Here is a 22,056-nt window from a genome sequence, read left to right on the forward strand (position 1 = left end):
CAACTTTGTCATTGTGATATGGTGTCTCCCTCCAACTTTGTCATTGTGATATGATGTCTCCCTCCAACTTTGTCATTGTGATATGGTGTCTCCCTCCAACTTTGTCATTGTGATATGGTGTCTCCCTCCAACTTTGTCATTGTGATATGGTGTCTCCCTACAACTTTGTCATTGTGATATGTGTCTCCCTCCAACTCTGTCGTTGTGATATGGTGTCTCCCTCCAACTCTGTCGTTGTGATATGGTGTCTCCCTCCAACTCTGTCGTTGTGATATGGTGTCTCCCTCCAACTTTGTCGTTGAGATATGGTGTCTCCCTCCAACTCTGTCGTTGTGATATGGTTTCTCCCTCCAACTTTGTCATTGTGATATGGTGTCTCCCTACAACTTTGTCATTGTGATATGGTGTCTCCCTCCAACTTTGTCATTGTGATATGGTGTCTCCCTCCAACTTTGTCATTGTGATATGGTGTCTCCCTCCAACTTTGTCATTGTGATATGGTGTCTCCCTACAACTTTGTCATTGTGATATGGTGTCTCCCTCCAACTTTGTCCTTGTGATAAGGTGTCTCCCTCCAACTTTGTCCTTGTGATAAGGTGTCTCACTCCAACCCTGTCCTTGTGATATGGTGTCTCCCTCCAACTCTGTCGTTGTGATATGATGTCTTCTCCAACTCTGTCGTTGTGATATGCTGCCTCCCTCCAAATCTGTCGTTGTGATATGGTGTCTCCCTCCAAATGTGTAGTTGAGATATGGTGCCTCCTTCCAACTCTGTCATTGAGATTTGGTGTTTCCCTCCAACACTAATGTTGAGATATGGTGTCTCCCTCCTGCTTTTTCGTTGAGATATGGTATCTCCCTCCAACTCTGTCGTTGTGATATAGTGTCTCCCTCCAACTCTATCGTTGAGATGTGGTGTCTTCCTCCAACTCTGTCATTGAGATATGGTGTCTCCCTCCAACTCGGTCATTGAGATATGGTGTCTCCCTCCAGCTCTGTCATTGTGATATGGTGTCTCCCTCCAACACTGTCATTGTGATATGGTGTCTCCCTCCAGCTCTGTCATTGAGATATGGTGTCTCCCTCCAACTCTATCGTTGAGATATGGTGTCTCCCTCCAACACTGTCGTTGTGATATGGTGTCTCCCTCCAACACTGTCGTTGTGATATGGTGTCTCCCTCCAACTCTGTCGTTGTGATATGGTGTCTCCCTCTAACTCTATCGTTGAGATATGGTGTCTTCCTCCAACTCTGTCATTGAGATATGGTGTCTCCCTCCAACTCTAATGTTGTGATATGATGTCTTCCTCCAACTCTGTCGTTGTGATATGGTGTCTCCCTCCAATTGTGTAGTTGAGATATGGTGTCTCCCTCCAACTCTGTCATTGAGATTTGGTGTCTCCCTCTAACTCTAATGTTGTGATATGCTGCCTCCCTCCAAATCTGTCGTTGTGATATGGTGTCTCCCTCCAACTGTGTAGTTGAGATATGGTGTCTCCCTCCAACTCTGTCATTGAGATTTGGTGTCTCCTTCCAACTCTAATGTTGAGATATGGTGTCTCCCTCCAACACTAATGTTGAGATATGGTGTCTCCCTCCTGCTTTTTCGTTAAGATATGGTGTCTTCCTCGAACTCTGTCGTTGTGATATGGTGTCTCCCTCCAACTCTTTCGTTGTGATATAGTGTCTCCCTCCAACTCTATCGTTGAGATATGGTGTCTTTCTCCAACTCCATCGTTGTGATATGGTGTCTCCATTCAACTCTGTCATTGTGATATGGTGTCTTTCTCCAACTCCATCGTTGTGATATGGTGTCTCCATTCAACTCTGTCGTTGTGATATGGTGTCTCCCTCCAACTCTGTCGTTGTGATATGGTGTCTCCCTCCAACTCTAATGTTGTGATATGGTGTCTCCCTCCAAATCTGTCATTGTGATATGGTGTCTCCCTCCAACTCTAATGTTGTGATATGGTGTCTCCCTCCAATTCTAATGTTGTGATATGGTGTCTTCCTCCAACTCTAATGTTGTGATATGGTGTCTCCCTCCAACTTTGATGTTGAGATATGGTGTCTCCCTCCAACTCTAATGTTGAGATATGATGTCTCCCTCCAACTCTGTCGTTGTGATATGGTGTTGAAGGAGCTGCGCTCCAACGCGAGTCGAAAGAATTGACGCGACCAAAGACGGAATTCGTCCGAGTTGCTTTAATGAAACAAAACAGCTCAGGTATTCTGACAAGCCCGTTTATCGGGCAGCAATATATATACACATTTATGCCGGGGCGTTTGCCCGGGAAAACCGAGACCGGGCATGCTCGGGTGTCAAGGGCGAGTCCTGGAAAGGCGAGTCTGGACATGCCCGGGCGTCCTGGACGCGGCCTGGCAAGTCGAGGCTGGGCGTGCCCGGGCGCTCTGGGCGAGCCCTGGAAAGGCGAGAGCGGGCATGCCCGGGAAAGACGAGACCGGGCGTGCCCGGGAGGTTCGGGCGTGCCCGGGAACAGCGAGTCCGGGCATGCCCAGGAGAGGCGCGTCTGGGCCCGTCCGGACGAGCCCGGCATGGCGATCGCGCCCTGGCTGCGTCCTGGCAGGTGCAAGGCGATTGTGTACATTCAGCGGGAACCGCTACACACGCCCCTCCAGAATCGACCTGCACCGGCAGGGTCAATTTAAGGGGGGTCCGGATGACCCGGCCGAAGCGACCCCTGGAGGGTCGTGGTGGGGGTCAGATCTGGTGGTGGGTGGTCGAGCGGGGGGAACCGTGGATGGGGGGCGGCCTCGCCGCGGAGGAAGGGCCAACCGTGGTGGTCGGTCGACGTCCACGTGCGCCGGTTTGAGGCGGTCCACAGAGATCCGGTCCGACTGGCCGCCGACGTCGACGACGAAGGACTTGTCGCCCCGTCGCAGGACCCGGAAGGGCCCGTTGTACGGCGGCCGGAGTGGCCCCCGGTGCGCGTCATGACGCACAAAGACGTACTCCGCTGTGCGAAGCGCCGGGGGGACGTAGGACTGGGGGCCACCATGGCGGGACGTTGGCACGGGGGCAAATCGTCGGGCGGCCTCCTGGAGGTCCGAGCGCTGGTGTGCGGCGGAACAGGGACTGGTAGCGTCGGGCACGAACTCGCCCGGGACGCGGAGCGGCTGGCCGTAGACGAGCTCGGCGGCGGATGCCCGGAGGTCCTCCTTGGGGGCCGTGCGGAGGCCCAAAAGGACCCACGGCAGCCGGTCGGTCCAACCGTCGTCCTGAAGGCCGGCCATAAGTGCGGCCTTCATGGAGCGGTGAAACCGCTCGCACAACCCGTTGGCTTGGGGGTGGTAGGCCGTGGTGCGGTGCAGCGTGACCCCCAACGAGCGGGCATCCGCGCCCCAAAGTTCGGACGTGAACTGTGGGCCGCGGTCGGACGAGATGTCCGCCGGTGCGCCGAAGCGCGCGACCCAGGTGGCGATGAACGCCTGCGCCACGTCGGCGGTGGTGGAGGAGGTGAGGGGCATGGCCTCCGGCCACCTGGTGGGACCTGTCCACCATGGTGAGCAGGTGGGTGATCCCCCGTGATGGGGGCAGGGGACCCACCAGGTCCACGTGGACATGGTCGAAACGCCGTGCAGGTACGGTGAAAGGTGCAAGCGGGGCCTGGGTGTGGCGGTGGACCTTGGCCCGCTGGCAGGCCGTGCAGGCGTTGGCCCAGTCGCGGACGTTCCGTCGAAGGCCGTGCCAGACGAAACACGCTGACACCAGCTTCTGAGAAGCTTTCCGGCCCGGGTGAGAAAGGCCGTGGATAGAGGCGAAGATGCGGCGCTGCCAGGAAACGGGCACGATGGGGCGAGGCTGTCCCTGGGAGACGTCGCAGAGCAGGACGGTGCCCGCGAAGGGGATGTCGGCCAGGCGGAGGCCCGTGTCCGCCGCCCGGAGGGCCTGCACCGAGGTGTCGGTGGTCTGGTCGGCCGCCATGAGTGCGAAGTCCACGCCGAGGTGGACCGCGTTCGCGCTGGCCCGAGAAAGACAGTCGGCCACGGCGTTGTCTTTGCCGGCGACGTGCCGGATGTCCGTGCTGAATTCCGACACGGCGGAGAGGTGGCGCTGCTGGCGGGCCGACCACAGCTCTGTGACTTTGGCCATTGCGTAGACCAACGGCTTGTGGTCGACGAAAGCCGTGAACGGGCAGCCCTCCAGGAGGTGTCGGAAATGGCGAACGGCCAGGAATAGACCGAGCAGCTCACGGTCGAACGTGCTGTATTTTAACTCGTTCGGCCGGAGTTGCCGGCTGAAAAAAGCGAGTGGCTGCCAAACCCCGTCCACCCATTGTTCATGGACGGTGCCCACCGCGTAGTTGGAGGCGTCCGTAGTGAGGGCGATGGGCGCATTGAGCACCGGGTGAGCCAGCAGCGTTGCGTCGGCGAGGGCCCGTTTTGCGCTCGCGAAGGCCGCGTCCATGGCCGCGGACCAAACGATGTCATGCTTGGCCGGCTTGCCCCGGAGGGCCTCGTAAAGGGGCCGCATGAGCTGAGCAGCACGGGGCACGAATCCGTGATAAAAATTCACCATGCCGAAGAACTCTTGTAGGGCCTTGATGGAACGGGGACGCGGGAATTTGGTGATGGCCTCGACCTTGGTCGGCAGCGGCACGGCCCCGGTCTTGGTGATGCGGTGGCCCAAAAGGTCAACGGTCGTCGTGCCGAAGTGGCATTTGGCCGGGTTGACAATTAAGCCGTGCTCGCTGAGGTGACCGAACAGTGTTCGGAGGTGGAGGAGGTGCTCGGCGCGGGACGTGCTGGCGACGAGGATGTCGTCCAGATAGACGAAAAGAAATGGCAGGTCGCGCAGCACGCCGTCCATTAAGCACTGGAACGCCTGGGCCGCGTTCTTGAGGCCAAACGGCATCCTCAAAAATTCGAACAGGCCGAACGGCGTGATGACGGCCGTCTTTGGGACGTCGGCCACCTGGACAGGTACCTGGTGGTATCCCCATATCAGGTCAATTTTGGAAAATATGACCCATCCCACCAAACGGTCGGAAAAGTCCTGGATGTGCAGGATCGGGTACCTGTCGGGGGTGGTAGCGTCGTTGAGACGGCGGTAGTCGCCACACGGGCGCCATCCGCCCCCCGGCTTTGGCACAATGTGCAGTGGTGAGGCCCACGCGCTATTGGAGCGCCGCACGATGCCAAGGTGCTCCAACGCGTCGAACTCGGCCTTTGCCACGGCGAGCTTGGCCGGGTCGAGGCGGCGGGCCCTGGCGTAGACCGGCGGGCCCGTAGTGGGTATGTGGTGCTCGATCCCATGCCGCACTGCGACGGCCGAAAACGTCGGCCGCTTGAGGGCCGGGAATTCCGCGAGCAGGCGAGCGAACTCGTTCGCCGTCGGGAGGGCGCACGCCAGTTCGGTCGGCGCGGAGCTGCTCATCGTGCACGGTAGGGAGCTGAAGGTCTCGGCGTGGACAAGGCGACGTCGTTTGACGTCGACCAGCAGCCCGTGCGCGCAGAGGAAGTCGGCGCCCAGCAAAGCCATGGGGACGTAGGCGGTCACAAAGGTCCACTGAAAGCGCTGGCTGCCGAAGCAGAGGGTGACGTCGCGCGGGCCGAAAGTGCGTATGGCCGAGCCATTAGCAGCGACCAAAGAGGGGCCGCAAACGGCGTCCCACCTGTCCTGCTCGGAGGCGGGTATGACGCTCAGTTGGGCGCCGGTGTCACAAAGGAAACGCCGCCCGGACGCTTTGTCCCGAATAAAAAGCAAGTTGCCCGAGTGGCCGGCGCTCATGGCTGGGAATGAACGCCGGCCCGGCCGTTTCCCTACTTGCCGAAAGTGCACGGGGGTCGGCACGTCCGAGCCTTGTGTCCGAACCTGGCGTGGTAATAACACCACGCCTGGTCAGGTGGAGGCCCCGGCCGTCGTGTCGGAAGCGGTCGGCGCGGCGTGGCGGCCGCCAGTTGCACCGGCAGTTCGGCCTCCAACCGCGCAAGGCGCTCGGGCGTCGCCTCGGACGGCGGCCGGCTCCAGGTAGCCGCGCCGATGTGTTGGCCCGCCGAGGAGATCTTATTGGCTTCCCTGGCGAGGGCGCGGGGATCGGTGATCAACGTGCCAGCCAGGGCGAGGCGTACCGGGTGAGGCAGCTGGCGAAGGAACAGCTCGCGGAACAGAAAATCCGGAGAGTGCTCACTGAGCAACGAGAGCATATAGTCCATGCGCTCGAACGGGCGCGTGTCGCCGAGCTCGGGCAGGTCGAGCAGGCGCCGTGCGCGTGCCGCCGGTGAGAGGGCGAAAGCGTCGAGGAGGAGCGTCTTCAGCGCGTCATACTTGTCAGCAGCCGGCGGGTGCTCGAGGAGGCTCAGGGCGCGGGCCGCGGTGGCGGAACCGAGTGCTGCCACGACGTGGTGGAAGCGGGTGTCGTCCGCGGTGATGCCTCGCAGGGCGAACTGGGAGTCCGCCTGGGCGAACCAAACAGCCGCATGAGCCTCCCAGAAGGTAGGCAATTTAAGAGTCACTGCCGTGTCCATGTCGGTAGGTCACCAGTGAAGGAGCTGCGCTCCAACGCGAGTCGAAAGAATTGACGCGACCAAAGACGGAATTCGTCCGAGTTGCTTTAATGAAACAAAACAGCTCAGGTATTCTGACAAGCCCGTTTATCGGGCAGCAATATATATACACATTTATGCCGGGGCGTTTGCCTGGGAAAACCGAGACCGGGCATGCCCGGGTGTCAAGGGCGAGTCCTGGAAAGGCGAGTCTGGACATGCCCGGGCGTCCTGGACGCGGCCTGGCAAGTCGAGGCTGGGCGTGTCCGAGCGCTCTGGGCGAGCCCTGGAAAGGCGAGAGCGGGCATGCCCGGACGCTCTGGGCGAGCCCTGGAAAGGCGAGTCTGGACATGCCCGGGCGTCCTGGACGCAGCCTGGCAAGTCGAGGCTGGGCGTGCCCGAGCGCTCTGGGCGAGCCCTGGAAAGGCGAGAGCGGGCATGCCCGGACGCTCTGGGCGAGCCCTGGAAAGGCGAGTCTGGACATGCCCGGGCGTCCTGGACGCAGCCTGGCAAGTCGAGGCTGGGCGTGCCCGGGCGCTCTGGGCGAGCCCTGGAAAGGCGAGAGCGGGCATGCCCGGGAAAGACGAGACCGGGCGTGCCCGGGAGGTTCGGGCGTGCCCGGGAACAGCCAGTCCGGGCATGCTCAGGAGAGGCGCGTCTGGGCCCGTCCAGACGAGCCCGGCATGGCGATCGCGCCCTGGCCGTGTCCTGGCAGGTGCAAGGCGATTGTGTACATTCAGCGGGAACCGCTACAGTGTCTCCCTTCAACTCTATCGTTGAGATATGGTGTCTCCCTCCAACACTGTCGTTGTGATATGGTGTCTCCCTCCAACTCTATCGTTGAGATATGGTGTCCTCCTCCAACTCTGTCATTGAGATATGGTGTCTCCCTCCAACTCTAATGTTGTGATATGATGTCTTCTTCCAACTCTGTCGTTGTGATGTGCTGCCTCCCTCCAAATCTGTCGTTGTGATATGGTGTCTCCCTCCTGCTTTTTCGTTGAGATGTGGTGTCTCCCTCCAACTCTGTCGTTGTGATATGGTGTCTCCCTCCAACTCTGTCGTTGTGATATAGTGTCTCCCTCCAAATCTGTCGTTGTGATATGGTGTCTCCCTCCAACTCTGTCATTGAGATTTGGTGTCTCCCTCCAACTCTAATGTTGAGACATGGTGTCTCCCTCCAACACTAATGTTGAGATATGGTGTCTCCCTCCTGCTTTTTCGTTGAGATATGGTGTCTCCCTCCAACTCTGTCGTTGGGATATCGTGTCTCCCTCCACCTCTATCGTTGAGATATGGTGTCTTCCTCCAACTCTGTCATTGTGATATGGTGTCTCCCTCCAACTTTGTCGTTGTGATATGGTGTCTCCCTCCAACTCTATCGTTGAGATATGGTGTCTTCCTCCAACTCTGTCATTGGGATATGGTGTCTCCCTCCAACTCTGTCATTGAGATATGGTGTCTCCCTCCATCTCTAATGTTGAGATATGGTGTCTCCCTCCAACTCTGTCATTGAGATTTGGTGTCTCCTTCCAACTCTAATGTTGAGATATGGTGTCTCCCTTCAACACTAATGTTGAGATATGGTGTCTCCCTCCTGCTTTTTCGTTGAGATATGGTGTCTCCCTCCAACTCTGTCGTTGTGATATAGTGTCTCCCTCCAACTCTATCGTTGAGATATGGTGTCTTCCTCCAACTCTGTCGTTGAGATATGGTGTCTCCCTCCAACTTTGTCGTTGTGATATGGTGTCTCCCTCCAACTTTGTCGTTGTGATATGGTGTCTCCCTCCAACTCTGTCGTTGTGATATGGTGTCTCCCTCCAACTCTGTCGTTGTGATATGGTGTCTCCCTCCAACTCTGTCGTTGTGATATGGTGTCTCCCTCCAACTCTGTCGTTGTGATATGGTGTCTCTCTCCAACTCTGTCGTTGTGATATGATGTCCAACTCTGTCGTTGTGATATGGTGTCTCCCTCCAACTCTGTCGTTGTGATATGGTGTCTCCCTCCAACTCTGTCGTTGTGATATGGTGTCTCCCTCCAACTCTGTCGTTGTGATATGGTGTCTCCCTCCAACTCTGTCGTTGTGATATGGTGTCTCTCTCCAACTCTGTCGTTGTGATATGATGTCTCCCTCCAACTCTGTCGTTGTGATATGGTGTCTCCCTCCAACTCTGTCGTTGTGATATGGTTTCTCCCTCCAACTTTGTCGTTGAGATATGGTGTCTCCCTCCAACTTTGTCATTGTGATATGGTGTCTCCCTCCAACTTTGTCATTGTGATATGGTGTCTCCCTCCAACTTTGTCATTGTGATATGGTGTCTCCCTCCAACTTTGTCATTGTGATATGGTGTCTCCCTACAACTTTGTCATTGTGATATGGTGTCTCCCTACAACTTTGTCATTGTGATATGGTGTCTCCCTCCAACTTTGTCCTTGTGATAAGGTGTCTCCCTCCAACTTTGTCCTTGTGATAAGGTGTCTCCCTCCAACCCTGTCCTTGTGATATGGTGTCTCCCTCCAACTTTGTCATTGTGCAGAGGCACACCCTCAATTAAAAGCACTAAACTGAGAAAATGACACCTCTTCAAGATCTGCATGTTTCATGTAATTCCATGACCTTCATGTTTAATTACCATTGATATGGGATTACTGTATGATTTTGATTTACCAAGAAAAGATTATTGCAAGTGTACCTCTGTGATGGATCGATTAGTCAAGGTGCCTGCAATCTTTCGCCCGCGTCATGCCTCCTGCAGCACCAGTGTTTGTGTCCCAATGGCTGTTTGATGAAGCACAGCTTGAAGCAGATCAGGTACACTTGCTGGGAGTCGCCTCAGAACGAGAAAGGCGGCTGGCATACCTGCGAGAGCTTGGAGGGGAGCTCCGTGCTTCACTCCAACGGTTACCGTGAGCAAGGGGTCCTTATTAGTTACTGCCACATGATTATAGCAACAGCTACACCTCTTCTTGTGCACACCCATTCGTACATACGTGTGCCCGCACACATAGACATGATGGGGATGGCATTACATTGTGTATATGATGTGCGATTGGATTGATCAATTTGGCATTTCCATCTGAGAGTGCGGTCTGACCCATGTTTTTTGCACTAAAATAGAGGCAAAACAGACTTACCATTCAACATGAATTGTCTTCCGCATCTTCTTTTTGTCAATTCTCAACGCTCTTCTCCTGTTTTCTCTCCCCCATCCCTGCTCCCTTCTTCCATTTTCCTCCCTCACCTTAATCTTCCATCCATTACACACAGGGCAGTTTTTGCTCCAGCCTGCGTCGCTCACACATTGATCACCAGCAGGTATTACCCCCTCACCTCATCCTTTCTCCCCCACATGAGTTTCACACAATGCTGAGTTTCATTTCCTGAAACCATAACCAAGGAGAAAGGGGGAATGGTCGAATATCTCGTAATCGGAATAAGAAGAAGAAGAACCACTTTTAGAGACCATTTTTCCCCGCAAAGCAGGGGTTGGCCTTTTTCGGGCACCGTGGTCCTCTTTTTGAAGCAATGTTTTAAGGCCGGATGCCCTTCCTGCCGCCAACCCTGTTAGTCGCCTCTTGCGACACACAGGGAATTACCAGTGAACTGGTACTCAATTTGCCGACCTCAGAAGGATGACAGGCTGAGTCAGCCTCCCTGGCGTTAATTCAGCGATCGACAGGGATTCGAACCCAGGATCGCAGGATCCCAAGCTGGCACCCTAACCGCTAAGCCAACACGTAATCGCGTAATTGGAATGAACGGAAGAAAATGATTTTGTGATGCACTTTATTTCAACCCTTTGATATGACCTGTTTTTGTCAATAAGTTGTGCACTGAGAACTATTTTACACGTCACTCTTGTGTCCATAATCTTTTTTACACCTTTTCTGTTTTTGAAGTTTTGAAATTGTCATTTGCCTACAAGATTTATAATGTGCTCCTTGCTGGAATTTCGGTTCTCGCATATAATCGATATCGATTGAAACATTCCGAATTTCAACGTTTTTGAAACACCATATATTCTTTTCTTATTGGGAGATTTAAATGCATCGACTAGCACTAATAGGGATGGTTATGAGACATGTGTTGGTCCCCATGGGTCCGGAACCAGGAACCAGAATAGTTCCTTGACTTCACAAGATGTTGTGGACTGACGATGGCTGGTTCATGGTTTCAGTGCCCACAGCCACATCACTGGACTTGTTATTCCAATTCTGGTGATGTGCCAAAGGATCTGATCATGTTCCCATTGATGATCGTTGGAGATTGTCCTCAAAGCTGCTGGGTCTACCGGAGTGCTCATTTCCTCAGTATCGATCACAGGCTTGTTGTGGCAACTCTGAAGCTGAGGCTGAAATCCAAGAGAGTGGTACCATTCCAGCCTAGACTGGATGTGGGCAAGCTCCTGATGAGAGGGTAGCTGAGGAGTTTGTAAACAGGTTAAGTGGGGGGCCAAGTGGTCTGAGTGTTTCAGGGGATCCTGAAGAGTTGTGAAGTTCCTTCCAGACTACCGTCCTTGATGTTGACGGTGAGTGTCGTGGAACCCACCATCAGGCGAAGAGGAACTTTGACGCTGCTCTCAGTTCCAGGCAAGTTCTTTGCTCGGATAATTCTTTATAGGGTTTTTTTTTGTTTTTGTTTTGTTGTATACAAGATCGAGGCTCGTGTAAGGGCTAATATTAATGACAAAAAAAACAAACGGACACATAAGACAAAATAAAGGGAGCGGGAGACAAGATGGGAGAGAGGGGGAAACACACAAGTACAACATTTGAGAGCAGGGACATCGGGAGATCTGTGGGAGGGAGAGGGCTTGGGGGGAGGAGGCATGGGAAGGGGGTGGGGGTGGGAGAGGTAAAAAAAAGACATGGACACAGCTCGGACTTCCAGGAAAGAAGTCGGTATTTCAAACTTGCCACCATCTGCTTGATGGGGTTGCCACCATCTGCTTGAGCACCAATGCCCAGAGCAGTCTGGCTTTCCACCAAAGAGATCGACGATTGACCGTATACTTGCTCTTCGGGTCCTCACCGAACGCAGGCGAGAGTTTCCGCTAGGACTAATTGCAGCCTATGTTGATCTCCGCAACGTGTTCAATTCAGTGAATCTGGATGCCCTCCAGAGGGGCACCACCAAAGCTGATTGATCTGATTTCTCAACTATCCTCTGGTACTGAGTGTACTGTGATGTGTGGTGGTTCCATCTGACTTATTTCCAGTTGATAATGGAGTTTGTAAGGGGTGTATACTGGCTCCCACACTTTTTGGCACTTGTATGGATGGGATTTCAAATACCTTAGACACCTTCTGGATAGGATGTCAGAGAGATCTAGCTGCGGTGAATCATTTAGGAATGTCAAGATCTCTGACCTTAATTTCTCAGATGATGCAGTCATCTTTGTGAATCTCTGGACATCCTTATGGGGGCCCTTAGGGTGCTGAATGGGGAGTCGGAGACCCACTGGGATTACGGGTCTTCTTGGTCAAGACTAAGATCCAGGATTTCAATGACATATTGGATGCTGCTAATTTGTCTGTACCTGTCTGTGGTGAGGATGTTGAAGTCACAGAGAGATTCACTTACCTTGGCAGTGATATTCATGTCTCCACATGCTGTGAGCTGGAGGTTGATATACTCGTACATCTGGGTCAGGCCTGGGGAGTTATGGATTCACTGGACCATGGGGTGTGGCACTGCAGTACCTATGCACTAGGATGAAGTCCAAGTCTTTAAGTCATTGGCGCTTCCTGTCTTGCTCTACTGATGTAAGACTTAGACTCTGACCAGAGAATCCTTGGCTATCGCTGGCTGGACCTTGTGTGTAGTGAGCATTTGCTGAGAGAGACTCCGATGAGATGTGTTACCTGTGTAGTACGTGAGTGTTAGCTGCGGCTGTATGGACACGTGGCTCCTTTTCCTGACATTGATCATGCTCACCAGATTCTCTCAGCGATGGAGCCTCATGAGTGGAGGAGGCCAATACGTCAACCAAGTACCTTGGGGATGCATCTGGTTGGTCGGTATCTCAAGGAGATGGGGGTGGCCAGTCAGAAGCTCCCGGAGTACCGGCGGAAAGTGGATGCACTGACGCAGTGAGGGGTGAGGGAAAAGTGAACGGGGCAATCGCCCCTAGCGGCATTTTTCTAAGTTGTTGCATCTATGATCCATCTATATTTCTGAGGATCTTTTTCCTACAGCGCATTACAGACTTGGTTATAACACCACACACAATGATGAATCATGCTCCTTGCGGAACACGAGGGTAGAAGGTTCAATTTGGTTCGGGATTCAAACCCAGTGTAGACAGCTCAGAGGTGAGTGTGCAAACCTCTCCACATTATGGGTGGTAGCTCAGGGAGCGGTTTAACCGTGCAGATGGCATCCTTTGTCCACAGACCAATGGTTGTGGTCAATGTTGTGCCGGAGAGAGGGGGCGGGCAAAAGGAGCGTGGGGAATGCTAGGAAACCAACTCGAAAATGAAGCTTTGCTGCCTTTGTATCTCGTCGACTTATTCAGGTGCTGGAAAGGCCAAGCCGTCAGCAACTTTAATGTTGCTAAACTGTAAACATGCATTTGTTTGCACTCATCAGCTGTTCCACCCATGCTCCCATAGAGCCACACACTCCCATATCTAAATATAATTTACAAATGTCTTTCGATATTTACACACGGTGAAGCGAATTTGTGAGACACAATGAGCTCCAAGCACGTTGCACCTGACGCTGTATAGTCCTACCTGTATGAAATATCCAACGCCTTGTAGCAGCTTCGTGATAGTAATGCAGGACTCATAGTTACATGTAGCTATTTTGTTGAATAGCATGAAGACCTACATTTTCACTATTTACAGTCCCTTCAGAAAGTATTCACACCTCTTGACTTTTTCACAATTTGTTGTGTTATGGCCTGAATTTCAAATTAATTAAATTTACAGTTTTTGTCACTAATCTTCACAAAATACCTCATAATGTCAAAATGGAAACATTTTTTTAGTATTTATTACAAAACAATTAAAAATAGGAGCAATAAACCTGGGCGCTCATCTATCTATAATTCCATTAATCTCTGTGTGTATGTGTGTATGTGTGTATGTGTGTATGTGTGTATGTGTGTATGTTTGTCTGTGACCGCTGTTTCTCGACAACTACCGGTCCGATATACTTGAAACTTGCCAGGTATATTGCTGGGGACCCGAGGATGTGCCTTTTCAAGGTTTGAAATTAATCGGACAAGTAGTTACCGAGCTATGGCGATTTCTTTACCAAACACCGCAAGCCGTTCGCTTTGGACCAAACCATTTCATGTAAATAGAGGGGGGGTTCTGTGGTCGTTGCGAATGGACCAAACCATTCATGTAAATAGAGGGGGGGGGGGTTCTGTGGTCGTTACTGCCACGTGGTTTCAAAGTTTTTTTTTGTTGTTGTTGTTTGCACGCATGTTTTTTTGCACCCACGTACGGGCACGCCCTAGGATGTTTACACACACACCCCCCTACACAAATTTTTTTTTTTTTTTTTTTTTGGCAAGGAACGGGCACCCACGTACGGGCACGTCCTAGCTTATATATAGTACGGGCATGCCCTAGTCTGGTAAATAAGCAGTATACTACACCAACCAAAGGTATTTTAAACAGTAGTACTGTATTTTAAACCAATTTCAATGGTTGCTAGTGTTGTAGGTCAAATCCGATAATTTGATCTGATCATTTTCAGATTATCATTATTAATTATAATTTTCAGATTTTATAATAATTAATTTAATTTAATTTCAGATATAATTAATTTCAGATTAATTATAATTTTCAAATTTTATAATTAATTTAATTTAATTTCAGATATAATTAATTTCAGATTAATTATAATTTTCAGATTTTATAATAATTAATTTTATTTAATTTCAGATATAATTAATTTCAGATTAATTATAATTTTCAGATTATAATTTTCAGATTATCTGAAATTGATAACACTGGTCAACAGCCAAATTGGTTCTGACTTATTTTCAACTGTTTCTAACTAATTTGGTGCTGATGAATCCGAATCTGACCTTAAAATTTCGCTATCACGTAACCTTGATATAAAGTTCGCTGGGTTCGCTGGTGATATAAAGTTCCCAAACCTTTCAGACATCCACGTTTCATGTCCCAAACCAAAGCTTCTGTCCCAAACCATTCAGACATCCACGTTTCATGTCCCAAACCAAAGCTTCTGTCCCAAACATAAGTGTGGAAAAACATAACATAACATAAGTGTGGAAAAAATCTTTAGAGCATGCGAATTTCTTGATTAAGTCTCAATAAGTCTATTTATTGTCACAAAAAAATATTGATTTGAAGTTTTTATTTACATCACATAAAAAAATGTAAATCTCCAAAAATAATATGAACTTTATAAAATATCACAAAAAATAATATGAACTTTAAGTTTTTATTTACATCACATAAAAAAATGTAAATCTCCAAAAATAATATGAACTTTATAAAATATCACAAAAAATAAAATGAACTTTAAGTTTTTATTTACATCACATAAAAAGTGCTTCTGAACTTTACTTTTGCGTTTATGGGAGCAATCACTTTCATGCTGTAAAGTCCAACAGTAGCCGCCCATAATGTTTGGATTGAATCGGCCTTGATATCGAGTCTCCATGATGGCAATTTCCTGGTGAAACCTTTCTCCATGTTCATCACTGACATCGCCAAGATTTTGTGGAAAGAAGTCCAGATGAGAATGGAAGAAATGTAACTTGAGTGACATTCGAGCACCGAGCGCCTGGTAACTCTTCAACATCTTGTCCACAAGCTCTTCATAATTTGGTGCGCGAAAATTTCCAAGGTAATTGTTAGCAAGAGCCACAAAGCTATCCCAAGCAACGCTTTCCAGCTCAGATAGTCTCGTTACAAAGTCCTGATTAGTGAGTACAAAACGAATTTCGGCTGCGGCTGATATTCCTGTGGTATACTGGTTCTCAAAAACTGGATGTGCTAGTGAAAATTGGATATCATAATCAAAATCTACAGGTTCATGTTGGTTAGAATCACCTCAAAATATACTAGAACCATAAAACTCTTAAAATTTTGGTGACCAGTGTAATCTGATAATTTTGATTTCGATCTAATTTGATCTGATATCTGATAAATCTGATGTCACAAATTACAATTTTAGCTGTGAATGAAAACTCACTCACAGGGACATTATTAATCTCTCAATAATAAGGAAGTTCGTGAACAAGGACTTCCACACTAGGAAACAAGGCAGCATGTGGAATCATACTACCATAATAATACGACTTTAAACAAACAAACAAAAAAATACCTATTTTTGGGGGCAACCCCCAACACCCGGAACTTCCCCCCTCCCCCTCCCATAGACCATCTTAGACTTCGATTTTTATAATGCTATGAACAAACATTGGCACATCACGGGTGGTGAAGTTTGCAGTCCAATTTCATCGAAATTGTGTGTGTAGTTTCTGAGAAGAAGCAACTTCCAATTTGGGTGTCAAATATGGATCCACTTTAATGCCTGGTAGACCCCCTTAGACCACGATTTTTTAATGCCACGAACAAACTTGAGATGTAACATACCAGATATAATTTGAGCCAAGTTTGTTCATAATCCCATCAGCAGTTTCAGAGAAGAAGTTGCAAATGTTTACGGACTGATGGAAGGACGACGCGCCATCGCAAAAGCTCCCCGGAACTACGTTTCAGATGAGCTAGAAATGAAATAGAGAAATATCTAATTTGCATCAGCATACAACCTCCTGAGTCAATACTTCGTAGAAGCGCCTTTTGCACAATTACAGCTTTGATTCTTTTCGCTACCGGAATCTAATTTGCAGGAATCTAACAAACCAACCAACCAACATACTTGCAGGAATCTATTCTGGCAAGTAACAAACCAACCAACCAACATACAGACATACGTCTGTATCAGCTTTGCACATCTGGATTTTGGGAGTTTCTCCAATTCTTCCTTGCAGATTTGCTCAATCTCTGTAAAGTTGGATAGGGAGCGTTGGAGAACAGAAACCTTCTGGTCTTTCCACAGACTCTCAATGTAATTCAAGTCCGGGCTTTGTCATGGACCACTCAAGGACCTTCACGTTCTTCTTCTGAAGCCATTCCAGTGTTGCTTTGCTGTATGCTGGGGGGGGGGGGGGGGGGGTTCATTGTCCTGTTGGAACGTAAGTCTTTGCCGCAGTCTAAGATGGAACAGCAGAGTATTTTGCACTCTGAAGCAGGTTCTCCTCAAGGATTTGCCTGTATTTGGCTCCATTCATTGTTCCCTCTATCCATACAAGTCTCCAAGTCCCTGCCGCTGAAAAGCATCCCTATAGCATGATGCTGCCACCTCCATGCTCCATGGTAGGGATGGTGTTAGATGGGTGATTCGCTGTGCTCAGTTTCTGCCAGAAGTAGAGCTTTGCATTGAGGCCAAAGAGTTCAATGTTCTTTAATCAGCCCACATAATATTTTGCCTCATGCTCTCAGAGCCTTTCACGCGCCTTTTTGCAAATTGCAGGTGTGCTGTCATGTGCCCTTTTCTCAGGAGTGGCTTCCGTCTGGCCACTCTCACAAAGCCTAGATTTGTGTAATGCTGCAGAGACTGTTGTCCTTCCGGCAGGTTCTCCCTTCTCAGCCAAGGATCTCTGTAGTTTTGTCAGAGTGATCATTGGATTATTGGCCACCTCCCTGACCAGTGACCAAGGGCCTTCTTACCCGCCCGGTTGCTCAGTTTGGTCTTCCGAGTTTGCTTTAGGAGTTTGGGTCATTCCATATTCATTCTATTTCTTAATGATGGCGCTCACTGTGCTGTTGGGAACTTTAAACACTATAAATTGTTTTATACCCTTCCCCAGATGTATGCCTCCTCACAATTCTATATTGGACTTCGACGGACAGTTCCTTGGTCTTCATGGTAGAGTTTCTGCTCTGCTATGCACTTATGCACTGTCATCTGTGTGACCTTATATATCAAGGTGTGTTTCTTTCTAAACCATGCCCATTCAATTGAATTGGCCCCACGTGGACTCAAATCAAGTTTTCGAGACATCTCAAGTATGATCAAAGGATATTCGATTCACCTAAGCTCAATTTGGAGTGTCCTGGCACAGGGTTTGAATACCTTTTGACTCGGGGCATTTTAGCTTTTCTTAATGCCTCCACCCCCGAAGGTGGCCGGAGGTATTATGTTTTTGGGTTGTCCGTCTGTACGGGCTAAACCTTGTTTTTCTCAGCAACGACATGCCAATTGAGACAAACATTCAGGGTAGGACTGACACCCATGCAGAATGTTTTTTTATGATAATTGTGACGTCATATGTCATGTGGTATGGCAGGTATCTTGGATTAAACGAAAATAAATAAATAATTATTTCTCGGAAACTGTTGAATGGAAAAAATTGAAACTTGGCACATTGTCAAGTACTCCCAAGGGGGAACAAAAGCATGATAATGATGACATCATAGGTGAAGTGGTATACCAGCCAAAAATGTTTTAATCGAAATCCTTATCCTAAAAATCTAACTGAGATTACTAACTGGTACTAACTGAGATTAATGACATGCAAGCCATTGCCCAAATGGCGGGACTGGGGCTGGATGCCTCTTTGGCCGAGTTGGTGGGCCTTGTTTTATTTTTACAAAATTACCGGGATAACATCGTAGATGAGGCGAAAATCAAGGCTTCCGATTTTTGCGAAAAAAGTGAATCTCCACAGAGCGATGGAAAAGGAGGAAGAAAAGAATGCCAGGGGAACACAATGCTTTTTCATTACCTCCGCCACCGAAGGTGGACATAGGTTATGTTTTCACCCATGTCTGTCTGTTTGTCTGTCTTTTATCACGATATCTCAAAAAGTTATGGACAGATGCGTACGAAACTGGGTGGATTAATTAGATTAGGCGATGTCGTGAAAATCAAGCTCAGACACGACTTGACCTCTGGGTAGGTTTAATATCATTTAGATCTGTAGTACATCCTGTAAGAATACATGCATGCAACAGGCATTAAATCAGAGCATTTCATGAGCAGCAATGGTTGCGTCAATATAACAATGGTTAGCGCAGCGCATTGTCAGCGCAGCATTTGGGGCGTACATACCATTCAAACTACTGGACTATGTCACAGTGAGTGCCGCTGGAGTGTCCGCGCGCGCCCCGGTTGTCCCGGGTCTTATAGACGCCCCTTCCGTAACGAGCACCCCTGGGTTCACCTTGGTATAATTTCACTACAGGCGACAAGAACAAGCCAACTATATTTTGGTTCAGGTCCGGATGCAGATCCGGCCTATATCAGTGGGATACAAAATATAAACTGTTCAGCCTGGCAGAGGTATTCTCTCTACAGAGTGCCGTTCTAGTTACAAAATGAGATCAAATGGGGAAAGTATGAAATCTTGGACAAGCTACACGAGGAAACAACACGCCACACCCATCACACTGGTGACATGAACATTAAGTTTGGGTTTGTCCCATCACTCAGTTAACTGAGGGAACCATCCAATGCCATGAAAATCCACCATCTCACAGAGACGTAGGAGGATATCATCAACCGTGAGCTAAAGAGGGAGTTTCGTCGTCTTCATCGACACATAAAAATGTATGAGGAAACCACTGGGAAGGAAACTGGCAGGAACATGAAATCCTTAAACATGTTGGGTGAAGTGGGGATTCGTGGAATCTTTCCCAAACCTTCTCATCATACCGAGAACGTTTCTCACCATGTGTGTGAGCGTTGCAGTGTGTGAGAGGAGCTTCTCCAAACTGAAATTGATGAGGATCATCCTCAGATCCACCATGAGCCACTCTAGGGGAGTATCTACAGAGGGTATCCGTGCCCCCCCCCCCCCTCCCCAGGACTCTACCAAACCAACTTTTAAAACTACCTTTTATGGTCCTATTACACTTTTGAGATGTTAACAAAAAAAAATTCCCTGCACTCTGGCGATATTCCAAAATGGCCGCCAAAATGGGTAAAATCATAGAATACGGTATATAACATCTCAAAAATGTGGCAAATTGGAAAAATAATCATTGGGATTTGGTTCCTGATCATTAGTTACTAGTTTCTGATAATTGGGCTTTGTTGCCATTTAAAAAATCCAAGATGGCGTCCGAAATGGCCACCAAAATATGCAAAATCATAGAAAATTATATATAACAGCCAAAAACTGTGACAAAATTGTAAATTCATTGGAATAATGTGTTTCTCATCATTAGTAACTAATACCTTGTGGGTGAATTTTTTTACAATGCTTAAATTCCAAGGTGGCATCCAAAATGGCCGCCACAATAGGCAAAATCATAGAAAATTATATATAACAGCCTGAAACTAAGAATAATATACAGTAAATTAATATTTGGATTCATTGTAATATATGTTCCTGATTATTAGAAACTAATAGGCCTATGTGGTGATTTATGTTTTGTTGCCATCCATAAAATCCAAGATGGAGTTCAAAATGGTTTTTAAAATGGTAAAATCATAGTAAATATCAAATGTCAGCTTCAAATAATCATTAATGTAATAATAATAGAGGGACAGAACCATGGAATATTCGTCTTGTAATTCTTATTAAGGATGTTTATTATTGTTATCATACTTGGAATTGAAGATGGCGGACAATTTGAAAGCCAGAAAACACCCACCCACACAAACACACCCCTATACACACCCCGATGCACCTTGAATATTTACATACACTCAAGTAATATGTGTACTAATCTTTTTATGTGTATTTTTTTTCTCTTTCCAGGTTAGATTAGTTAGCTTAGCAAGACCATAGCTCGTCAAAATCAAGATCACAAGTCAAGATGTCAGACAAGCAAGAAATAGTTTAATGTAATTGTCAAAAGAAAGTTGTTGAAATGGAAAGAAAACGCAAACGGGAACATTGTGTCATTCATATGTCTGAAATAAAGCATGGATCGTTCGCATAATCTTCAGATTTGGCGAATCCAAATGATAGATTGGCACTTCTCAAAAATATACGGGATCGTCGCTTAGCTGAACCACCAGGTTCTTCATATCGAATGACAGATATCTGTCAGGGCATTCCTGATGAGATCCAGGAGAACGAGGGCAATCATCGAGGATGTTGCCAAAGATTTACCCTGAACCTACATAGGTTAACAGCTAGTAAACCATCTAACGATCCTGAAGCTCATGGCCCATCTACCAGCCAAGAAGGAAGGGTAAAGTTCAAGAAAGCATCAGAAAAGATCATTTTTGAACCCGATTGTCTTTTCTGCAATACTGAAGGCCGAATCCATGTGAAAAAGCGTTACGCCTAGGTCCCCCGTCGGTGAAGTGATGCGAGTTGACAAAGTGGAAGACGCAAGGCGGCCATCTTGGATTTTGACGTGGTGACCCAATTTTCAATAGCGTTCTTTCTTATGCCTGGATACACCCAAACACCAGATTAGAAGTTGGTACTTCGCTTATTTTTCAAGATATTCCGCTCACAAGGTCCAGACATACATGGCGGCGGCCATCTTGGATTTTGACGTGGCGACCCAATTTTCAACAGCATTCTTCCTTATGCGTAGATACACGCACACACCAGATTAGAAGTTAGTAGTTCGTTTATTTTTCAAGATATTTCGCTCACAAGGTTCAGACATATATATGGCGGTGGCCATCTTGGATTTTGACGTGGCGACCCAATTTTCAATAGCGTTCTTCCTTATGCCTAGATACACCCACACACCGATTAGAAGTTAGTAGTTCATTTATTTTTCAAGATATTCCGCTCACAAGGGTACGCACGCACGGACGGACGGACGCACACACAGACGGAGGGTAAAACCATAGTCCCCCTTTCGCTCCGCGGTGCGACGGGGGACAGAAAGGCAGGCATCGACACAAAGGATGGCACCTCTTCATTTGAACGTGATGGATGGCAGAAAGTGCTGCAAATAGCAGAAGAGAACAATCATGAGTGGCTCTTAAGGCGAATCCGAGGATTTGATTTGTTTGCAGCAGAGGCCCAATACCACCCAAAATGCAGAAAGCAGTATATAGCCAATCCTGCACATTGGAGGAGCGGCAAACCGGAGGCTGTTGCTCAACAAGCAGCATTGGAAGTTGCACATGAAGCATGCTTCATTCATGTGGCAAAGTACGTAGCAGAGAAAATAATCATTGGACGTAAAGTAGCACAGATATCTTCGTTGCGTCTCCTCTACATTGCAAAGCTGGATGAGACGCAATTCCCCAATCCGAACTATCGTGCTGACAGACTTAAACGCAAACTAGAAATTCATCCTATTCTGGGCCCTGAGCTGGCCTTCACCAAAGTAGAACCAAATGACAACACCTGGCCATTTTACCTGGTCTACAGCACCGACATCACACTTGGTGAAGCAATCAGTGAAGCATATCAGTTGGCATCCAAGGATTCCATTAAAGATGTGGCTTTACTGCTTCGTGGTCTCATACTCCGTGCTTTCAATGAGACAAAGGAACTGCCATGGCCTCCTCCACCTAGCGCTCTTGAAGTGAAGGACGACGTAATGCCACCAAACTTGAAAAGATTCCT

General features: G+C 48.6%; 1 protein-coding gene across 2 annotated transcripts in view; it reads left to right on the forward strand.

Moving 5' to 3' along the window:
• LOC137425865 (palmitoleoyl-protein carboxylesterase NOTUM-like) overlaps positions 1 to 22,056 on the forward strand; it is a 78,477-nt gene that overhangs the window by 34,189 nt on the left and 22,232 nt on the right. The window contains exons 10-11 of one of the 2 annotated variants that reach the window (XM_068114594.2): positions 9,265 to 9,415; positions 9,777 to 9,824. In XM_068114594.2, the coding sequence (XP_067970695.2) occupies positions 9,265 to 9,415; positions 9,777 to 9,824 (199 nt within the window). The remainder of the gene's footprint in view (positions 1 to 9,264; positions 9,416 to 9,776; positions 9,825 to 22,056) is intronic. The other variant, XM_068114601.2, reaches the window with a different exon arrangement.

Source organism: Myxine glutinosa, chromosome 1 (assembly GCF_964187855.1).
Source record: "Myxine glutinosa chromosome 1, kmMyxGlut1.1, whole genome shotgun sequence".
Taxonomy (NCBI): Eukaryota; Metazoa; Chordata; class Myxini; order Myxiniformes; family Myxinidae; genus Myxine; species Myxine glutinosa.